The sequence below is a fragment of the Pseudophryne corroboree genome, chromosome 4 (genome assembly GCF_028390025.1).
Source record: "Pseudophryne corroboree isolate aPseCor3 chromosome 4, aPseCor3.hap2, whole genome shotgun sequence".
Classification (NCBI taxonomy): domain Eukaryota; kingdom Metazoa; phylum Chordata; class Amphibia; order Anura; family Myobatrachidae; genus Pseudophryne; species Pseudophryne corroboree.
In genome coordinates this window covers 294,907,383-294,926,699 of record NC_086447.1, presented here as the reverse complement: position 1 = coordinate 294,926,699, position 19,317 = coordinate 294,907,383, and the positions used below count along the sequence as shown (strand labels likewise).

The following is a 19,317-nucleotide window of genomic DNA, read 5'->3' as shown; positions in this document are numbered from 1 at the left end:
TTCACTAAGAAGCTCAGGAGAGCCCCTAGTGTGCACCCTTCTCGTTCGGGCACAGAGATCTAACTGAGGCTTGGAGGAGGGTCATAGGGGGAGGAGCCAGTGCACACCAGGTAGTCCTAAAGCTTTCTTTAGATGTGCCCAGTCTCCTGCGGAGCCGCTATTCCCCATGGTCCTTACGGAGTCCCCAGCATCCACTTAGGACGTTAGAGAAATGTGTAGTCACGAGCAGATGGGTCTTTCACCCTCCAGGAGTCATAGAGGAGCTGGGACTTCATGAGACGGAGGAGGGATCTAGAGCGGAGAGAGTCCGATGAGGATGGAGAGGGCAAAGAAGGAGAGCGGTCCAATTTGGGGTTTAGAACAGAGTTGAAATCCCCTGCGAGTATGAGTTCTCCCTGCCGAAATTGGGTAAGGAGGGTATCTAGTTTGGCGAAAAACAGCTCTTGATGTTGATTAGGGGCAAATACATTAGCTAATGTACATAGTTTATTGTTAAGTTTCCCCACTAGTACAAGAAAACGGCCCTCTCTGTCTACATGCGAGTCAATAAGTTCAAAAGTGAGGTGACGGGCAATCAGGATCGCGACCCCTCGTTTTTTGGCTGTATGGTCGCATGCATAAAAGGAGTCAGGGTATGGCTTACAACGCAATGCAGGATGGGAATTGTGTAGGAAATGTATCTCCTGGAGAAAGACCAGGTCACCTTTATGAAGTTTAAGAGAAGCGAAAAGCTTTCCCGTTTTGGGGGCTATTAAGCCCCTTCACATTAAAAGAAAGGACCCGAAGACCCATGGGCGAGCAACTGGGGAGCAGGCAAAAATAGAAAAAATATTGCGAGAGACAACGTGGTCAGAGGGAAGGGAGGAGGGGAGGGAAACCGGGATGAAGGGAGGGGTAGTTGGTCATCCGGCAGTGGAGGCCAGGACCGGTGGTGCTGACAGGGGGAAGGGGTATTAGATGTCCGAGAGGCACCTAGGTCAGCTGGAGGGCCATAAGCCCACAGGGGGCGCAGCAAGGCATCGAGGTGACGCACCACAGTGCACATAGCAAAAGGTGGGAGACAGACCTCCCCTGGAAAACCTGAGGGAAAAGGCTAGAAGACAAGATTGAAGAGCAGATGGAGCGCGAGCACAAAAGGAAGGAAGAGAAAAAAGAAACATGGAAAAAACACACTGCAGCAAAAGTTAGTAACATAATAATTGAGAACCGACTAAGGAATCGTAAAACCAGAACACAGTAAATGTAAAGTTAAACAGTTCTCCAGTTAGGGGGTATGACCGTGGCAGGTCGTCACGAAGAAAGACACAACGTAACAAAATAGAAAGCTTGGGGCTAAATCAGGTTACTGGAGGCGGAGCTGGAGAGGCCACAGCCACTGGAACCGTAAACCACTCTGAGGGGGGGGGGGCCTGGGTGCCTTCCGCTGTTTTCGTGGGGGTAGGCGTGCAGCAGTAGAGTCTTGTACGTCGGTATGAATGCCTAGTTTGGACAACAACGATTGGGCCTCAGATGGGTTACTAGCCGTAAGTAGTTTTCCTTGATGCCAGACCAAGATGCGGAAGGGAAAACCCCAGCGGTACTTGACGTTGTGTTGAGAGAGCAGAGAAGTGATGGGTTTAAAGTCTCTACGTTTGGCCAGAGTGAGCGGGGATAGATCTTGGAAGATCTGTAGGGAGGCATTCTGAAAGGAAACAGAGCCCAGTCGACGAACCCCTTTCATAATGACCTCCTTTGCAGTGAAGTAATGCATTCTGAGAATGACGTCTCTAGGTTGGGAAGAATCTTGCGAACGAGGTCGGAGAGCTCGGTGAGCACGGTCTAGAAGGAGATGATCTTCAGGAGTACCAGGAAATAACTGGGTAAAGAGACGCTTGAGGTAAAGGTCAAGGTCGGTCGTTTCGATCTCCTCAGGGATACCCCGAATCCTCAAATTGTTTCATCTTGCCCTATTATCTTGGTCTTCATGCTCCTCCCGTAACTGGGCAATATCTTGACGAATCTGGTGGAAGTCGGTCTCGACCGATTGTTGGAACGTCACCACCTCCTCCACCCGTCGTTCTGGTGCCAATTTCCGCAATATCGGACTTCAGTGAGTGGAGGGCTTGGACTTAGGTTTTAATATCCCTGACCTCCTTGAGGAGGGAGAGAAAGTCCTGCCGGGTGAGGGGTGTGAGATCGTCGTCTTCGGGATCGGAGTCAGAGAGACCGTGAGAGTGTTCAGAAGTATCGGATCTACTCTTGGCCGGGGTGTTTTTTTTTTTAGTAAGGAAGGGTGTGAGGTCAGGTTCCTGGGATTTTTTAACACCTCTAGGCATCTTGAGAGGGTGGAAATAGGGGTAGTCGGCAAGATAGAAGGTAAGAAGGGCGCTCCAGCAATTCGGCTCAGTACCAGGGGGGGTGGAGTAGCAGGTTCAGGGGAGAATCATTAGAGAGTCAACAGAGAGCCGTGGGTGAGACCGGGTTAGGGAAACACAGCACTGCAAGGGGTCTGTATGGTATGAAGAGGCAGGCAGGAGTGGGTGGCAATTATAACTGGAGAGCACACAACCCCATGCAGTGAGGCGCATCCACCACAAGGGGGAGCCAGATAATCAGGGATGATGGGTGGAGGGGATATAACGTTGTTCCTTGATTGTTCACCCCTCTCCAGGGCCAATAGAGGGAGCACAGCTGCAAGGTGATGTCCAGCCACGGGCAGCCAGTGACAGGGGCACCCCCAGGGCCAGGCAGCAGTGGAACAGTGGAGAAGGAGTGATGGCTGCCGGAGTACAGGCCGCAGCAGCAGCAGAGGGGCCTCCTATGACCAGCAGGACAGGTAGGAGCCTGGAGGAGGGGTGGTAGAGGTCAGCAGGGATCAGAATGAGTAAGGCGGGGGCCAATTCGGGTTTCCGAGCCCTTAGCAGATGTAGCATGCGTGCCCTGGAAGTCGGCGGCGGGGGCACCGCCAACTCGAGGTCCCGGTCTCTGGGGAGCGGGAAGGCCGCAGACCGCCAGAAGGCAGAGTGTCCAGTGCGGCACGGAAGCAGCAGTCAGCAGGTCACCAAGGGCTTGCAGAGAGAGGCGCAGCGGGAGCCGCGAAGGCAGTGAGAGGGGGTGAGAGTGTGCAGGCCACCGGAAGGCAACGTCGCGGCCGCACAGCTGCGCTGGAGCTCACCTCTAAGCTGCCGTAGGGCGTCGGGTCCCGGCTTCCGGATGGCGGGTAGGCCGCAGTCGGAGAAGGCCCAGTTCAGCGGAGAGGGTCCCCAAAGCTGGTCGCAGGCACGGGCGGTCCTCAGGGCAGTGCGGGGAGCCAAAGGAGCCGGAGGCAGGTGGGTGAGATCCGTAAAGCTCCCGCCACTGCTAAGACAGGTCCCGCCGGCCATGTCCAAAGCAGCGGTGTTGAGATAGCCGCCGGTTATCAGCTCCAGCCCGGACGTCACACACAGGGCAGCCGCCCGCCAGACAAGCAGGGCTCCACTCCCGCAACAGCCGATCCGAGGTGGTAAAGGGGAGGCAGAGAAAGTCCGTCCATCACGGGTGCCCCGGAGCCCCGGCCGGGCCGACTCCAAAATCGAGGTCCCGGCGGAGGATCAGTGAGTAGGCCGCGGGTCACAGCGGCATCCGCGGCACTCTCCGGGCGTGCTGCCAGCAGCAGAGGGTAAGGGAAGGAGTTAGGAGGAATGGGGGAAAAACTGGAAAAGAAAAAAAAACGAGCCAAAGGGGCAGTTTTATCAGAATAAGAGCAGGAGCTCAGAGATGTTGCGACTGCTCTCTTTCAGTGCTAGGCCACGCCCCCTTATACTCATTTTTATGTAACCCTAATATAATTTAAGCACTTATTTTTCAGAAAAACACTTACTATCATTTTTTCACTTTTTTTTTTTTTTTTAAAGCATATAATAGCCATTTGACCCAACTTGAGTACCCCAAATACTTTTATTATGACCTCAAATGCACTTACTGTATATACTGTTATTCTATAAAGTTTGGCTTTTTTGGGGGTGCAAGCAGATTTTCCCATTTTCAACTACACTTTTCTCTGGTTTTACCGGCAAGAATAATCACCCGAATACCGCTTTCGGATATTTGCAAACTTTATAGGCCGAAAAACAAGAGCACGTACACTGCGAAAAGCCTTTTTTTAACGTGATAGATGTGAAAAGTGTATGCGCAGTAAATTACCGCGAATTTGCAGAAAACTGACTATCCCCCTTAACCTCAGAACAAGTTAAGACATCTGATAAAACAGAAAAACACCTATCTGTAACATACTGGTATAAATGCTTGCTGATACTGTATGTAACCTGTATCAAACAAATCTGACAATAAAGCAAGAAAGAGCAGGGGCCACAGGTGAAACATAACAGCTGTTTTAAAAATATTGTTTCAACAGTTACTAGTACCGTACTTACTTTTTTAGTTTCTTCTTTCTCGGCTTCCTTTTTCTTCTCTTTATCTTTCTTTACTTTCTCCTCCTTTGTAGAGTCTTTTTTGCTCTCTCTCTTTTCTTCCTTTCCACTATCCAGCTTTCCTTTATCTTTCTCCTTTTCTTTCTTTGGATCTTTCTCTGGCTTCATCTTCATCACTTTTAACGCACGGTGAAAGAACTGTTTCTTAAGAAGCCTTAGAATAAACAAGTCTTAAATTGTATAAAATAAAGCGATGCTTGTCAGCTTCACTACAAAACAGCTGAAGCTCCTCCCACACTGTTACATCAACGTCTTACTGAGATCTGACGCAGGTATCAGAGTTGCTGTGAAATTACTGGTCTCGCCCCTGTGTATGAATCAACCAATTCACACAAAGCATTTGTGCAGAGCAAGTTACTGCCTAGTTATATAACCACTTTCTGTTAACATGGCAACTTGTTGCAGATGGGTGAAAGAGTGGATGGCAGACAAACCACTTAACTGGCTGATATTTCTTCCAAAAAAAAGCTCAAGAATTATCAGGGGGTTTTTATTATTGAATTAGGTTAAAAACATTTATTTAAAACGTATCCAACACGGATTTTATAACAAAGAAAGAGATAAAACAAATGTGAATTTTTTTTATAAACACTGGTACAAACATTGATGGGAGATATTTTGGACCATCGAAGATCGACTACATTTTTCTGGTGGCTGCTTCTTTTTGCAGCCAACGGGTGAAAGTGAGTGCTGCTTTATTACATTTTCCCAGCGGCTGCCAATCTCTGCAGCAGAAGGGGGGGTGCAGCCGGGCTGCCCAATCAGCTGTGATTGACTGCATGACAGGCCTTGTGGAAGAAAACCAGGAAGCAGAGGGGCCGGGAGATCCCTTATTCAGCATCAGCTGCTGCTAGAAGATTCTCTTCCAGCAGCGCACAGTGGGTTGTTCTGACTGGTCGCATCAGTTAGGACCAGGTATGTCAGGTAAGTGGTTAAAACATTTTAGTTATTTAAGGTATGTTATTCAGCCCAGTAATACATAGCCTTTTGATAGACAGCTTTGTCTGAAGCAGTGCAGGCCATTTGAATCTTAATATTGCACTGCTTCAATCTATATTTTTTATTTGATTATACTAGGGTAAAACAAAGGAGCTCACTGTTGGTGTATGGCACTTTAAGATATTATACAATCTATATTAAGAGTTTATTTGGTTTATTAAGAAACACATTAATGCAACTATATGATCTAAAAAAAATATATGTCAAATTATATATATATATATATATATATATATATATATATATATATCCGTGCATCGTTAATACAAAAAGTCTGCATATTACTGAGCTAAACAATATGCCAGGATCAACTAATAATTGTTTGTTTTTGCCAGAGTTCATTAACATATACTATAAAACTGGATGTTACTTACCTGGAATCTGGCGCTTCATGAAACAGTCCTTCAATTGTCAGGTTTTTGGGGGAGAAATTCTTCTGTAACTAAATCTGTCCATCAAGCTATCTTATTACCTTGCATCCCTAGCAAGGGGCACTTCTTATAAATCTGCGGATTGGCTTGCAGTCTAAGTAAAAGGAATGATCAGCACAGATTGGTGGACTCAAACACAATGGGATGACCAGCAATGTCACTGCAAACTTAAATACCCAAAATACTACCTATTTGCTATTTCAGTTTTTATTTTTATGTTGTTTTTATTATTTTAAATAAATCAGAACGGTTCTCACTCACTAAGAACACAGTATAAAAAAAAATCAAAGGCATTACGCTCCACTCAAACTAAAAGGCCAATTCAAATCATTATGCTGGGCAGAGGCGTTCCTGGGTCTGGTGACACCTGGCATGCACTCTATATCCTCCGGCGTGCCTCCAAAAAGGGTGTGCGCCCGTGTGGGGGATCCCGATTACATCACGCCAGGGAGCGCCAAGCATCCACGGAGATGCTGGGCTGTCCCCGGAGATTAGTGCCTGGACTGTCAGCTCCTCCTCTGTGACAGGAGCCAAGTGCTACAGGAGAAAGGAGCTGGATGCTGCAGTGTGGCTATCACTGCGGAGGAGCCGGCATTTTGGTGTCACCCGGGAGCGATCCGCACCCCCATAAAGACACCACAGAAGCTGGGTATGAAAAGCTACTGAATATCTCATGAAGACTCACACATTGCTACTGCTGCCGTTCAGATGTTGTGAATGTCCTTAGCAAAATCTGTAACCTTGAAATCAGACGATGCAAGTGCTGAGAGTAGAAGCCCTATTTCTAGAATCAGGAGTTACTGCAGTAAATTGTGGTACCCAGCATAAAGACTTTAGTTATGCAAAACAAATTTAAAAACATACGCGAGTGGATTATCCTCGAAGTTTAGAATATGAAATAAGACAGTAAAGGGCCCTACACACTTAAAGATTTCACTGAAAGATATAAACGATCTCGTACATATCTTCCAGTGTGTAGGCACCAACGATGAACAATGTGCGGCCCCGCGATCGTTCATCATTGGTGCCAACTCGTTCATATCTGCAGACCAATATGGACAATCTCGTCCATATTAGCATGCAGGGCTATGGATACTTAATTCCCCCCTGCCGGACAGACGCCGAGTGTGTAGGGCCCATAACAGTCACTACAACCTAGTAAAATAGGGACATTGCACTGTCTGTCAGGTATCATTTAGTCCAGTTGGCTACCTAGCATATGAAACTAGTACAGTGTATCCCTAATGGCAGTAGAAAGATTCTCAATACTGTGGTCTCATCAAATCTGTCAGACAGTAGTAAGCAAAACAGATGGGCACTGCTACTTCAGTGTCAGCAGAAGAACAATATGGCACAGATATAATTTATAAGCTTTCATAATAAAAGCACAAAATATATTCCGCACAGATTAGAGTTACAATACCTACCAACTGTATTTGCTGACGGAGGAACAGAACATTTTCCTGGTTGCTCTGTAAATTTCTAATGCTCTTGAACCCATCAATGACTGGCAAAAATGATTTAAACAATACTTATGCATGTTCAGAGTACAGGAATACAATTTAGTTTGGTATATAGTTAGCATACCTATTGGCGGGATTCCGGCGGCCACAATACAGATGCCAGGATCCCGACAGGGGCACCATACCGCCGCAGGTATACTGCCGAGGTAGGCGATTCCACCTCTTTGGGTATCCACAACACACAAAGATGAATAGAACCAAAGCTCGCCACTGAGCCTGCAGTGTGCCTGCATGGGGCTTAGTTGCGATCAACCCCCTGCCAGCATCCTCCGCTCGAGATGCCGATATACTGACATTCAGCATCCCGTGCGGCAGTAAATCTTACTGAACCCTTTCGTTTGTAGTAAAGCACTTTTGTCTAAAACAGATAGAGAACGTGAATTTCTGTCCTTTGCTGTGCATGTTGTCTGACTCAAAGACAAAACCAACACTTGCCACACATGCAGCATGGGCGTGGGGTTGTGCACTATATGAAGCAACGGAATGGACATAAGGTGCAGCCAATCAGCTGCCACATACACTACCCACATTCACAGGGCTAAGGGAGAGTTTCCAAACCTGAAGGCATAATGCAGAAACTTTGATAAGCAGTTACATATATAGAGCCACATTTATTTTTTTATTTGCTTAGACTTTTTAATATAGAGAACTGCACCTGACCAAACAAGTTGCTACGTGACCACTGTATGCTCTTTGTTGAGATGACTGAACATACCTGTTGCAAAATTCCACCACAGACTCCCTGTTTGTGAACAAGGCTTCTTCCCCTTTTTTCGCTTTTGCCCATTTTGAATCCAGAAGACAATCCACAGCCTTGGAAGCTGGAAAACAATGGAATTATGCATTACTGATTGTTTTTGGTTTTTTTAAACCTGCCAAAGAGGTACAAGAGAAAGAAAGGCTACAAATGAATTCACACAGGACATTCCAAGTTACGCACATAACCTCTGCCATCTTAAATAGACCCACTGCCTTTTCACTAAATGGATTTTGGGAAAATACCATAAAAACCACTAAACCATGAAATATAAATAACTAGCAAAAGTGACCAGGTGCAAATTTCTATTTGGAAGAGATAACAAGTATATTTTGTGTGGTTTAGATTCAGACAAGTTACCATTCCGTTGTCACTAGGTGGGTATGTGAACGATGTTGTACCATTGCATAATGCAGGATGTTCAGGATTTTAGTGGTTTTTAGAGAACATTTTCTAGAATGTGTTGGAGAACAGGGTTAATGGTAATATCTGTGGTGTCTCCGTTAGGCTGCTCACACTTGTGCAGGACCATGCCTCCCAATAGACGAGATGAGAATCATACGTCAAACTGAATCTTGCCATAAGTGGTCAGGGGCAAATGCAGGATTTCTAGAGGGGGGGGGGGGGTGTTTCCAAATGCAATCCACAATCTTCCGCGTTGTGGGATATTGCAGCAGTTCAGGAGTCCAACAACCTTGGACATAAATGTACGCATTCATCTTTTTTAAGCACTGAATAGTGTATGGAATATGGTGTTAATAATTAACACTACAGATGGTCCATAGTATAGGCTTTATCAAACATATTTAACTAACTGAAATAGCATAAGTGTCAGGAAAAGGTTAAACATTGAATAATATATAAAATACACAAACATAATAGAACCAGTAGTAGACAGAACTGCACTTTCTAAGCACACATTCTCCCACCTCATGGTAAGGTGCCTGTCTCCTCTTCTTGGCAGCTACTCTCTAGTCCAGTGTATTCAACAAACTTGATAGAAGAAGTGGCTGCACATGGCTGCTAACCATGCACAGCAGCTCCATCTGTCCCTTAAACTGCATGTTGTGGCAGCAGCTCTTGTGATTGTATTACATACTATTCCTATTGTGGTCATAATTTGTGCCGTTGAACAAGAGTAGGGGGTTTTCCGGGCTAACAGACAGCCACTCCTAGCATTTGCCTATGGTGGTAGCTGCAAAGTTCTCATCTGATGGCCTGGCATCCACACTTTCTTTTCCTCATCTTGCCCTGCACTCCAGCTGCTTGGGAGTAAAGCTGGGTACACACTGGGTGACATATCGGACGTTCCAGCAAACGGCGGATATATTGCTAGCGGGTCGGCGGGTGTATACAAACGATATTTCTGTGAACGACAATGAAGACATAATGGCTGGGCTGCACAGACGATGCGGATATATCAGTACATCTGGCTGTGTGTACGGGCGGCATCTGTAAACTTGCTGCAGGGACTGACGTCACAGCTTGGTGGACAACTTAAAATGCCCGCCCAGCTGGATGACAGGACCCAGACATCGAGCGGCTGTTTGGCAAGTGTATAAGCTTACTTGGATCAGATACTCGGATGATGTGACGATGGATCTTCTGATATCTAGGCCCTGTGTGTACCCAGCTTAACTGACTGCTCTCCTTCCTGCAATTACTGTAGTGTATAGACTGACAGCTGGGTCCAGACAAGGGACAAAACAGATAGAAAAGTGTTCTCTCGGCCAGTCACTGTACTAAAGCAGTGAGCGATGAGTGACCTGAGTATTTGCAGGTTGGGATGGGAGTACAGGAGAGGGAATTCTCCAGGACATGGGGACAGATCAGGCAGATTGATGCATCTATGTCTGCACAGCCACTAGTAGACATGCATAAATATTTCAACAAAAAATGGTATGAGGTAAGTAGAGCACATTGCCTCTGGCTGCAAAATGTAATGGTCAGTAACGCAGATTGGCTCCGTCTCTGGTGTTCTTCATACAAATTCATAAGTTAACATGCAGTGAGTTATCTGTAAAACAATGCTTTCCGCTGTCTCTGTTTATATACACTATCAGATAGGCTCTTTGTTATTGGCTGAGTGGTGTAAGTCTCCATTGCCAATTGGATTCCCAACTATGAATGTGCCATGCTTACAAAAGATTTGCATTCTGTACCCCTGAGCTACTGTATTCGTCCTTTAAAAAGCTTCCCCACTCCCATCTTCAATATGGACCAAGACAGGATGTACACATCTGGAAAATATTTGTTTTCTTTTTTTTTTTTTATTATTATTATTATTATGCTGGTGCTTGAATAGATTTACAGCACCAGCATGCAACAGTCATGGGGGTATATGCAATTGCGGTCGAATTCGCGGCAATTTTCGCCGTTTTTTAATTCGACTCAATTCGACAGGTGAATCCCGGAAGGTGGCTTCCGGAATTCACCATATTCAATGAAAAACGGATTCGCCAGAGTCGCGGGCGAAAATCGGCCGATTTGGCGGATTTTGCCGCGATTTTAAAAAACGGTAAAAAAACGTGAAAAACCCGAGAAAAAAAATGGCGTGGGGTCCCCCCTCCAAAGCATAACCAGCCTCGGGCTCATCGAGCTGGTCCTGGTTCTAAAAATGCAGGGGAAAAATTGGCCAGGGATCCCCCGTATTTTTAAAACCAGCACCGGGCTCTGCGCCTGGTGCTGGTGCCAAAAATACGGGGGACAAAAAGAGTAGGGGTCCCCCGTATTTTTAACACCAGCATCGGGCTCCACTAGCTGGACAGATAATGCCACAGCCGGGGGTCACTTTTATGCCGTGCCCTGCGGCCGTGGCATTAAATATCCAACTAGTCACCCCTGGCCGGGGTACCCTGGGGGAGTGGGGACCCCTTCAATCAAGGGGTCCCCCCCCCCAGCCACCCAAGGGCCAGGGGTGAAGCCCGAGGCTGTCCCCCCCCATCCAATGGGCTGCGGATGGGGGGGCTGATAGCCTTTTGTGATAATAAAAAGATATTGTTTTTTCCAGCAGTACTACAAGTCCCAGCAAGCCTCCCCCGCAAGCTGGTACTTGGAGAACCACAAGTACCAGCATGCGGGAGAAAAACGGGTCCGCTGGTACCTGTAGTACTACTGGGAAAAAAATACCCAAATAAAAACAGGACACACACACCTTGATAGTAAAACTTTATTACACACTACCGACACACACATACTTACCTATGTTGACACGCCGACTGCCACGGTCTCCGACGATCCGAGGGTACCTGTGAAAAAATTATACTCACCTTCCAGCGTCCAGAGATAAATCCACGTCCAGAGAGTAAAATCCACGTACTTGTTTAAAAAAAAAAACCCGCTCCATACCGGACTAGAAAGGGGTCCAATGTTTTCACATCAGACCCCTTTCTCCCGAATGCCGGGACATCACATGACTCCTGTCACTGACGTCCCTTCAGCCAATCAGGAAGCGCTACTTCCGTGGCGCTCACCTGATTGGCTGTGCGCTGTCTGTACTGTGACAGCACATCGCAAAGCCGCTCCATTACTTTCAATGGTGGGAACTTTGCGGGTAGCGGTGGGGTCACCCGCCGGTCAGCCGCTGACCGGCGGGTGACCTTACCGCTAGCCGCTAAGTTCCCACCATTGAAAGTAATGGAGCGGCTTTGCGATGTGCTGTCACAGTACAGACAGCGCACAGCCAATCAGGTGAGCGCAACGACGTTGCGCTTCCTGATTGGCTTAGAGACCTTTCTGTGACAGCTGTCACTGACAGGTCTCATTCGTGGAAAGGTGTCCCATGTGTCAGCATGGGACCCCTTTCAGTCCGGCATGGAGCGGGTGTTCGGTTTGTTTTTTTGCCAAGTACGTGGATTTATCTCTGGACCATGGCTGAGGTGAGTATATTGATCTTTTCTTTTCAGGTATCCGTGGATTCTACATGGAGAAGAGGACCGATGTCGGCTTGTGAACATAGGTAAGTATGTGTGTGTCGACGTATGAAAAAGTTTTACTGTCGACGGTGTGTGTCCTGTTTTTATTTGGGTATTTTTTTCCCAGTAGTACTACAGGTACCAGCGGGCCCGTTTTTCTCCCGCATGCTGGTACTTGTGGTTCTCCAAGTACCAGCTTGCGGGGGAGGCTTGCTGGGACTTGTAGTACTACTGGAAAAAACAATATCTTTTTATTATCACAAAAGGCTATCAGCCCCCCCATCCGCAGCCCATTGGATGGGGGGGGGACAGCCTCGGGCTTCACCCCTGGCCCTTGGGTGGCTGGGGGGGGGGGACCCCTTGATTGAAGGGGTCCCCACTCCCCCAGGGTACCCCGGCCAGGGGTGACTAGTTGGATATTTAATGCCACGGCCGCAGGGCACGGCATAAAAGTGACCCCCGGCTGTGGCATTATCTGTCCAGCTAGTGGAGCCCGATGCTGGTGTTAAAAATACGGGGGACCCCTACTCTTTTTGTCCCCCGTATTTTTGGCACCAGCACCAGGCGCAGAGCCCGGTGCTGGTTTTAAAAATACGGGGGATCCCCTGTCAATTTTTTCCCCGCATTTTTAGAACCAGGACCAGCTCGAAGAGCCCGAGGCTGGTTATGCTTTGGAGGGGGGACCCCACGCCATTTTTTTTTATGATTTCACCGTTCCAGCATAAAAAAAAAAAAAAAAAAAAATATTTTAAAAAAATATATAAATAATATTTGTGCCTCCAAAAAAAAAAAAAAAAAAAAGTACCTAATCCCTTCTAATATAAATAGATCTGCTATTCCCCCCCAAAAAAACACAAAAAAAAATACATGTTTAAAAATGTTTTATTTGTTTTCACCCTCCAAAGTGTGGCGGATTGAAAATGACGAATTTGCTGTCTAAAAGCACTGCTGTCGAATTTCCAAACTTGAATTGAATATGCTTTGGTCGAATTGCAGCACTTGTATCATTGCAGAAAAGTCGAATTTGCAAAAAGTCGAATTTCAAAAAGTCGAATTTTGAAAGTCCGTTTTTTGGTCGGAAAGCACTGAATTGCATAGGCGATTTTTTTTTTTGGTCGAAAATGACCCGAAATTCGACAATTTCGGGAATTCGACCGCAATTGCATATACCCCATGAGCTCAGGGGCAAGCTACTACTTGCAGTGCTACACAAGCATGCAGTATCATTTAACAATTTTACCATAGCACCAACAGGCAGATATAAAAGGCAGGGGGTTCCAGTACTACTGATCATTGGGCCAGTAAACTCTGGCACTATCATTTTTTTTTTTTTTTTTGACTCCCACAGTAAAGGACTGGGCCCGATGCAGAGTAGGCTGGCCTATTAGAAATTAGTACATGAACACAATCACCCCACTACATAAGTAGCCCCCACAGTCATCCCATCAAATAGGCTATGCTCAATCCCCCCAGTAACACTAAGGCTGGGTACATATCAGACGATCGTGGTCAACAGGACGACAGATTTAACATCGGTTGCCTGTATACACAGAACGATATATAGTGTATAACGCTCGGTGGCCACATCCAGGACCATGCGTCGGATTGACACATCTGATGTGCAGAACATCAGACATGGCGATGATGAAGTCGGCAGGTGGGAGTGTGCAATCACAGGTACATATCATGCAATGTGTACAACATGTTGCTCCGATCCGTGGGATCGAACGACATATCGCCTGATGTGTACCCACCATAAGGGCTCTACCACACTTACCTTTTTCCTGACTCCTGAGCTGCATCCTGTAGGAAGCACTTTCCTACCTGCCTGCCTTACAGTTCTTTACACAAGAAGTGATAGCATGTATAGTGGAAAAAAGAAAGGTAAGGTGGGCGCTCAAAAATAGTATGGATACAGCTGCTGGTTTTGCAAATATGTTATTTAATTAATAAAAAAGTATTTTTCAATATCCGTATAATATCAATGTAAAATCAATACATACAATACAATGTAGGAACATTAAAATATTAGGCAGTACTGTCTTTTCAAAACCCGGACTCACTGGGTTTTTTTTTATGCAATGAATATTTGAAGCATATGTGAGCCGGCTATTAGTAACAACACGTGTGATAACAGCAAAGGCAGAGTTCGTTAGTAGTATTAGTATAACAGTCTCTGTTTAGTAAATAATAAGAATTTACTTACCGATAATTCTATTTCTCGGAGTCCGTAGTGGATGCTGGGGTTCCTGAAAGGACCATGGGGAATAGCGGCTCCGCAGGAGACAGGGCACAAAAGTAAAGCTTTCCGATCAGGTGGTGTGCACTGGCTCCTCCCCCTATGACCCTCCTCCAAGCCAGTTAGGTACTGTGCCCGGACGAGCGTACACAATAAGGGAGGAATTTTGAATCCCGGGTAAGACTCATACCAGCCACACCAATCACACCGTACAACTTGTGATCTAAACCCAGTTAACAGTATGATAACAGCGGAGCCTCTGAAAAGATGGCTCACAACAATAATAACCCGATTTTTGTAACTATGTACAAGTATTGCAGATAATCCGCACTTGGGATGGGCGCCCAGCATCCACTACGGACTCCGAGAAATAGAATTATCGGTAAGTAAATTCTTATTTTCTCTATCGTCCTAGTGGATGCTGGGGTTCCTGAAAGGACCATGGGGATTATACCAAAGCTCCCAAACGGGCGGGAGAGTGCGGATGACTCTGCAGCACTGAATGAGAGAACTCCAGGTCCTCCTTAGTCAGGGTATCAAATTTGTAGAATTTAGCAAACGTGTTTGCCCCTGACCAAGTAGCTGCTCGGCAAAGTTGTAAAGCCGAGACCCCTCGGGCAGCCGCCCAAGATGAGCCCACCTTCCTTGTGGAATGGGCATTTACATATTTTGGCTGTGGCAGGCCTGCCACAGAATGTGCAAGCTGAATTGTATTACACATCCAACTAGCAATAGTCTGCTTAGAAGCAAGAGCACCCAGTTTGTTGGGTGCCTACAGGATAACAGCAAGTCAGTTTTCCTGACTCCAGCCGTCCTGGAACATATTTTCAGGGCCCTGACAACATCTAGCAACTTGGAGTCCTCCAAGTCCCTAGTAGGTGCAAGGCACCACAATAAGCTGGTTCAGGTGAAACACTGACACCACCTTAGGGAGAGAACTGGGGACGAGTCCCAGCTCTGCCCTGTCCGAATGGACAAACAGATATGGGCTTTTTTGAGAAAAAACCACCAATTTGACACTCGCCTGGTCCAGGCCAGGGCCAAGAGCATGGTCACTTTTCATGTGAGATGCTTCAAATCCACAGATTTGACTGGTTTTAAACCAATGTGATTTGAGGAATCCCAGAACTACGTTGAGATCCCACAGTGCCACTGGAGGCACAAAAGGGGGTTGTATATGCAATACTCCCTTGACAAACTTCTGGACTTCAGGAACTGAAGCCAATTCTTTCTGGAAGAAAATCGACAGGGCCGAAATTTGAACCTTAATGGACCCCAATTTGAGGCCCATAGACACTCCTGTTTGCAGGAAATGCAGGAAACGACCGAGTTGAAATTTCTTTGTGGGGCCTTCCTGGCCTCACACCACGCAACATATTTTCGCCACATGTGGTGATAATGTTGTGCGGTCACCTCCTTTCTGGCTTTGACCAGGGTAGGAATGACCTCTTCCGGAATGCCTTTTTCCCTTAGGATCCGGCTTTCCACCGCCATGCCGACAAACGCAGCTGCGGTAAGTCTTGGAACAGACATGGTACTTGCTGAAGCAAGTCCCTTCTTAGCGGCAGAGGCCATAAGACCTCTGTAAGCATCTCTTGAAGTTCCGGGTACCAAGTCCTTCTTGGCCAATCCGGAGCCATGAGTATAGTTCTTACTCCTCTACGTCTTATAATTCTCAGCACCTTAGGTATGAGAAGCAGAGGAGGGAACACATACACCGACTGGTACACCCACGGTGTTACCAGAACGTCCACAGCTATTGCCTGAGGGTCTCTTGACCTGGCGCAATACCTGTCCCGTTTTTTGTTCAGACGGGACGGCATCATGTCCATCTTTGGTATTTCCCAACGGTTTACAATCATGTGGAAAAAAAAACTTCCCGATGAAGTTTCCACTCTCCCGGGTGGAGGTCGTGCCTGCTGAGGAAGTCTGCTTCCCAGTTTCCATTCCCGGGATGAAACACTGCTGACAGTGCTATCACATGATTTTCCGCCCAGCGAAAAGTCCTTGCAGTTTTTGCCATTGCCCTCCTGCTTCTTGTGTCGCCCTGTCTGTTTACGTGGGCGACTGCCGTGATGTTTTTCCCACTGGATCAATACCGGCTGACCTTGAAGCAGAGGTCTTGCTAAGCTTAGAGCATTATAAATTTACCCTTAGCTCCAGTATATTTATGTGGAGAAAAGTCTCCAGACTTGATCACACTCCCTGGAAATTTTTTCCTTGTGTGACTGCTCCCCAGCCTCTCGGGCTGGGCTCCGTGGTCACCAGCATCCAATCCTGAATGCCAAATCTGCGGCCCTCTAGAAGATGAGCACTCTATAACCACCACAGGAGAGACACCCTTGTCCTTGGATATAGGGTTATCCGCTGATGCATCTGAAGAAGCGATCCGGACCATTTGTCCAGCAGATCCCACTGAAAAGTTCTTGCGTGAAATCTGCCGAATGGAATTGCTTCGTAGGAAGCCACCATTTTTACCAGGACCCTTGTGCAATGATGCACTGTTTTTAGGAGGTTCCTGACTAGCTCGGATAACTCCCTGGCTTTCTCTTCCGGGAGAAACACCTTTTTCTGGACTGTGTCCAGAATCATCCCTAGGCACAGCAGACGTGTCGTCGGGATCAGCTGCGATTTTGGAATATTTAGAATCCACCCTTGCTGTTGTAGCAGTATCCTAGATAGTGCTACTCCGACCTCCAACTGTTCCCTGGACTATGCCCTTATCAGGAGATCGTCCAAGTAAGGGATAATTAAGACGCCTTTTCTTCGAAGAAGAATCATCATTTCGGCCATTACCTTGGTAAAGACCCGGGGTGCCGTGGACAATCCAAACGGCAGCGTCTGAAACTGATAGTGACAGTTCTGCACCACGAACCTGAGGTACCCTTAGTGAGAAGGGCAAATTTGGGACATAGAGGTAAGCATCCCTGATGTCCCAGGACACTATATAGTCCCCTTCTTCCTGGTTCGTTATCACTGCTCTGAGTGACTCCATCTTGATTTGAACCTTTGTAAGTGTTCAAAAAATTTTTTAGAATAAGTCTCACCTAGCCTTCTGGCTTCAGTACCACAATATAGTGTGGAATAATACCCCTTTTCTTGTAGTAGGAGGGGTAATTTAATTATCACCTGCTGGGAATACAGCTTGTGAATTTTTTCCCATACTGCCTCCTTGTCGGAGGGAGACCTTGGTAAAGCAGACTTCAGAAGCCTGCGAAGGGGAAACGTCTCGACATTCCAATCTGTACCCCTGGGATACTACTTGTAGGATCCAGGGGTCCTGTACGGTCTCAGCGCCATGCTGAGAACTTGTCAGAAGCGGTGGAACGCTTCTGTTCCTGGGAATGGGCTGCCTGCTGCAGTCTTCTTCCCTTTCCTCTATCCCTGGGCAGATATGATCTTATAGGGACGAAAGGACCGAGGCTGAAAAGACGGTGTCTTTTTCTGCAGAGATGTGACTTAGGGTAAAAACGGTGGATTTTCCAGCAGTTGCCGTGGCCACCAGGTCCGATGGACCGACCCCAAATAACTCCTCTTCCTTTATACGGCAATACACCTTTGTGCCGTTTGGAATCTGCATCACCTGACCACTGTCGTGTCCATAACATCTTCTGGCAGTTATGGACATCGCATTTACTCTTGATGCCAGAGTGCAAATATCCCTCTGTGTATCTCGCATATATAGAAATGCATCCTTTAAATGCTCTATAGTCAATAAAATACTGTCCCTGTCAAGGGTATCAATATTTTTAGTCAGGGAATCCGACCAAGCCACCCCAGCTCTGCACATCCAGGCTGAGGCGATCGCTAGTCGCAGTATAACACCAGTATGTGTGTATATACTTTTTATGATATTTTCCAGCCTCCCGTCAGCTGGTCCTTGAGGACGGCCCTATCTATAGACGGTACCGCCACTTGTTTTGATAAGCGTGTGAGCGCCTTATCCACCCTAAGGGGTGTTTCCCAACGCGCCCTAACTTCTGGCGGGAAAGGGTATACCGCCCATAATTTTCTATCGGGGGGAACCCACGCATCATCACACACTTTATTTAATTTATCTGATTCAGGAAAAACTATGGTAGTTTTTTCACATCCCACATAATACCCTCTTTTGTGGTACTTGTAGTATCAGAAATATGTAACACCTCCTTCATTGCCTTTAACGTGTGGCCCTAATAAGGAATACGTTTGTTTATTCACCGTCGACACTGGATTCAGTGTCCCTGTCTGTGTCTGTGTCGACCGACTAAAGTAAACGGGCGTTTTAAAACCCCTGACGGTGTTTTTGAGACGTCTGGACCGGTACTAATTGTTTGTCGGCCGTCTCATGTCGTCAACCGACCTTGCAGCGTGTTGACATTATCACGTAATTCCCTAAATAAGCCATCCATTCCGGTGTCGACTCCCTAGAGAGTGACATCACCATTACAGGCAATTGCTCCGCCTCCTCACCAACATCGTCCTCCTACATGTCGACACACACGTACCGACACACAGCACACACACAGGGAATGCTCTGATAGAGGACAGGACCCACTAGCCCTTTGGAGAGACAGAGGGAGAGTTTGCCAGCACACACCAAAAACGCTATAATTATATAGGGACAACCTTATATAAGTGTTTTCCCTTATAGCATCTTTTTTATATATTTCTAACGCCAAATTAGTGCCCCCCCTCTATGTTTTAACCCTGTTTCTGTAGTGCAGTGCAGGGGAGAGCCTGGGAGCCTTCCCTCCAGCCTTTCTGTGAGGGAAAATGGCGCTGTGTGCTGAGGAGATAGGCCCCGCCCCTTTTTCGGCGGCCTCGTCTCCCGCTCTTAACGGATTCTGGCAGGGGTTAAATATCTCCATATAGCCTCCGGAGGCTATATGTGAGGTATTTTTAGCCAAAATAGGTATTCATTTGCCTCCCAGGGCGCCCCCCTCCCAGCGCCCTGCACCCTCAGTGACTGCCGTGTGAAGTGTGCTGAGAGGAAAATGGCGCACAGCTGCAGTGCTGTGCGCTAC

General features: G+C 46.9%; 1 protein-coding gene across 1 annotated transcript in view; it reads right to left on the bottom strand.

Annotated features, from left to right (window-relative positions):
• The window catches only part of SEC62 (SEC62 homolog, preprotein translocation factor), a 106,680-nt gene that overhangs the window by 53,586 nt on the left and 33,777 nt on the right, over positions 1-19,317 (bottom strand). Inside the window, exons 3-4 of the mRNA XM_063916212.1 lie at positions 8,117-8,222; positions 4,392-4,602 (exon numbers count right to left, since the gene is read on the bottom strand). Of these exons, the coding sequence (XP_063772282.1) occupies positions 4,392-4,602; positions 8,117-8,222 (317 nt within the window). The remainder of the gene's footprint in view (positions 1-4,391; positions 4,603-8,116; positions 8,223-19,317) is intronic.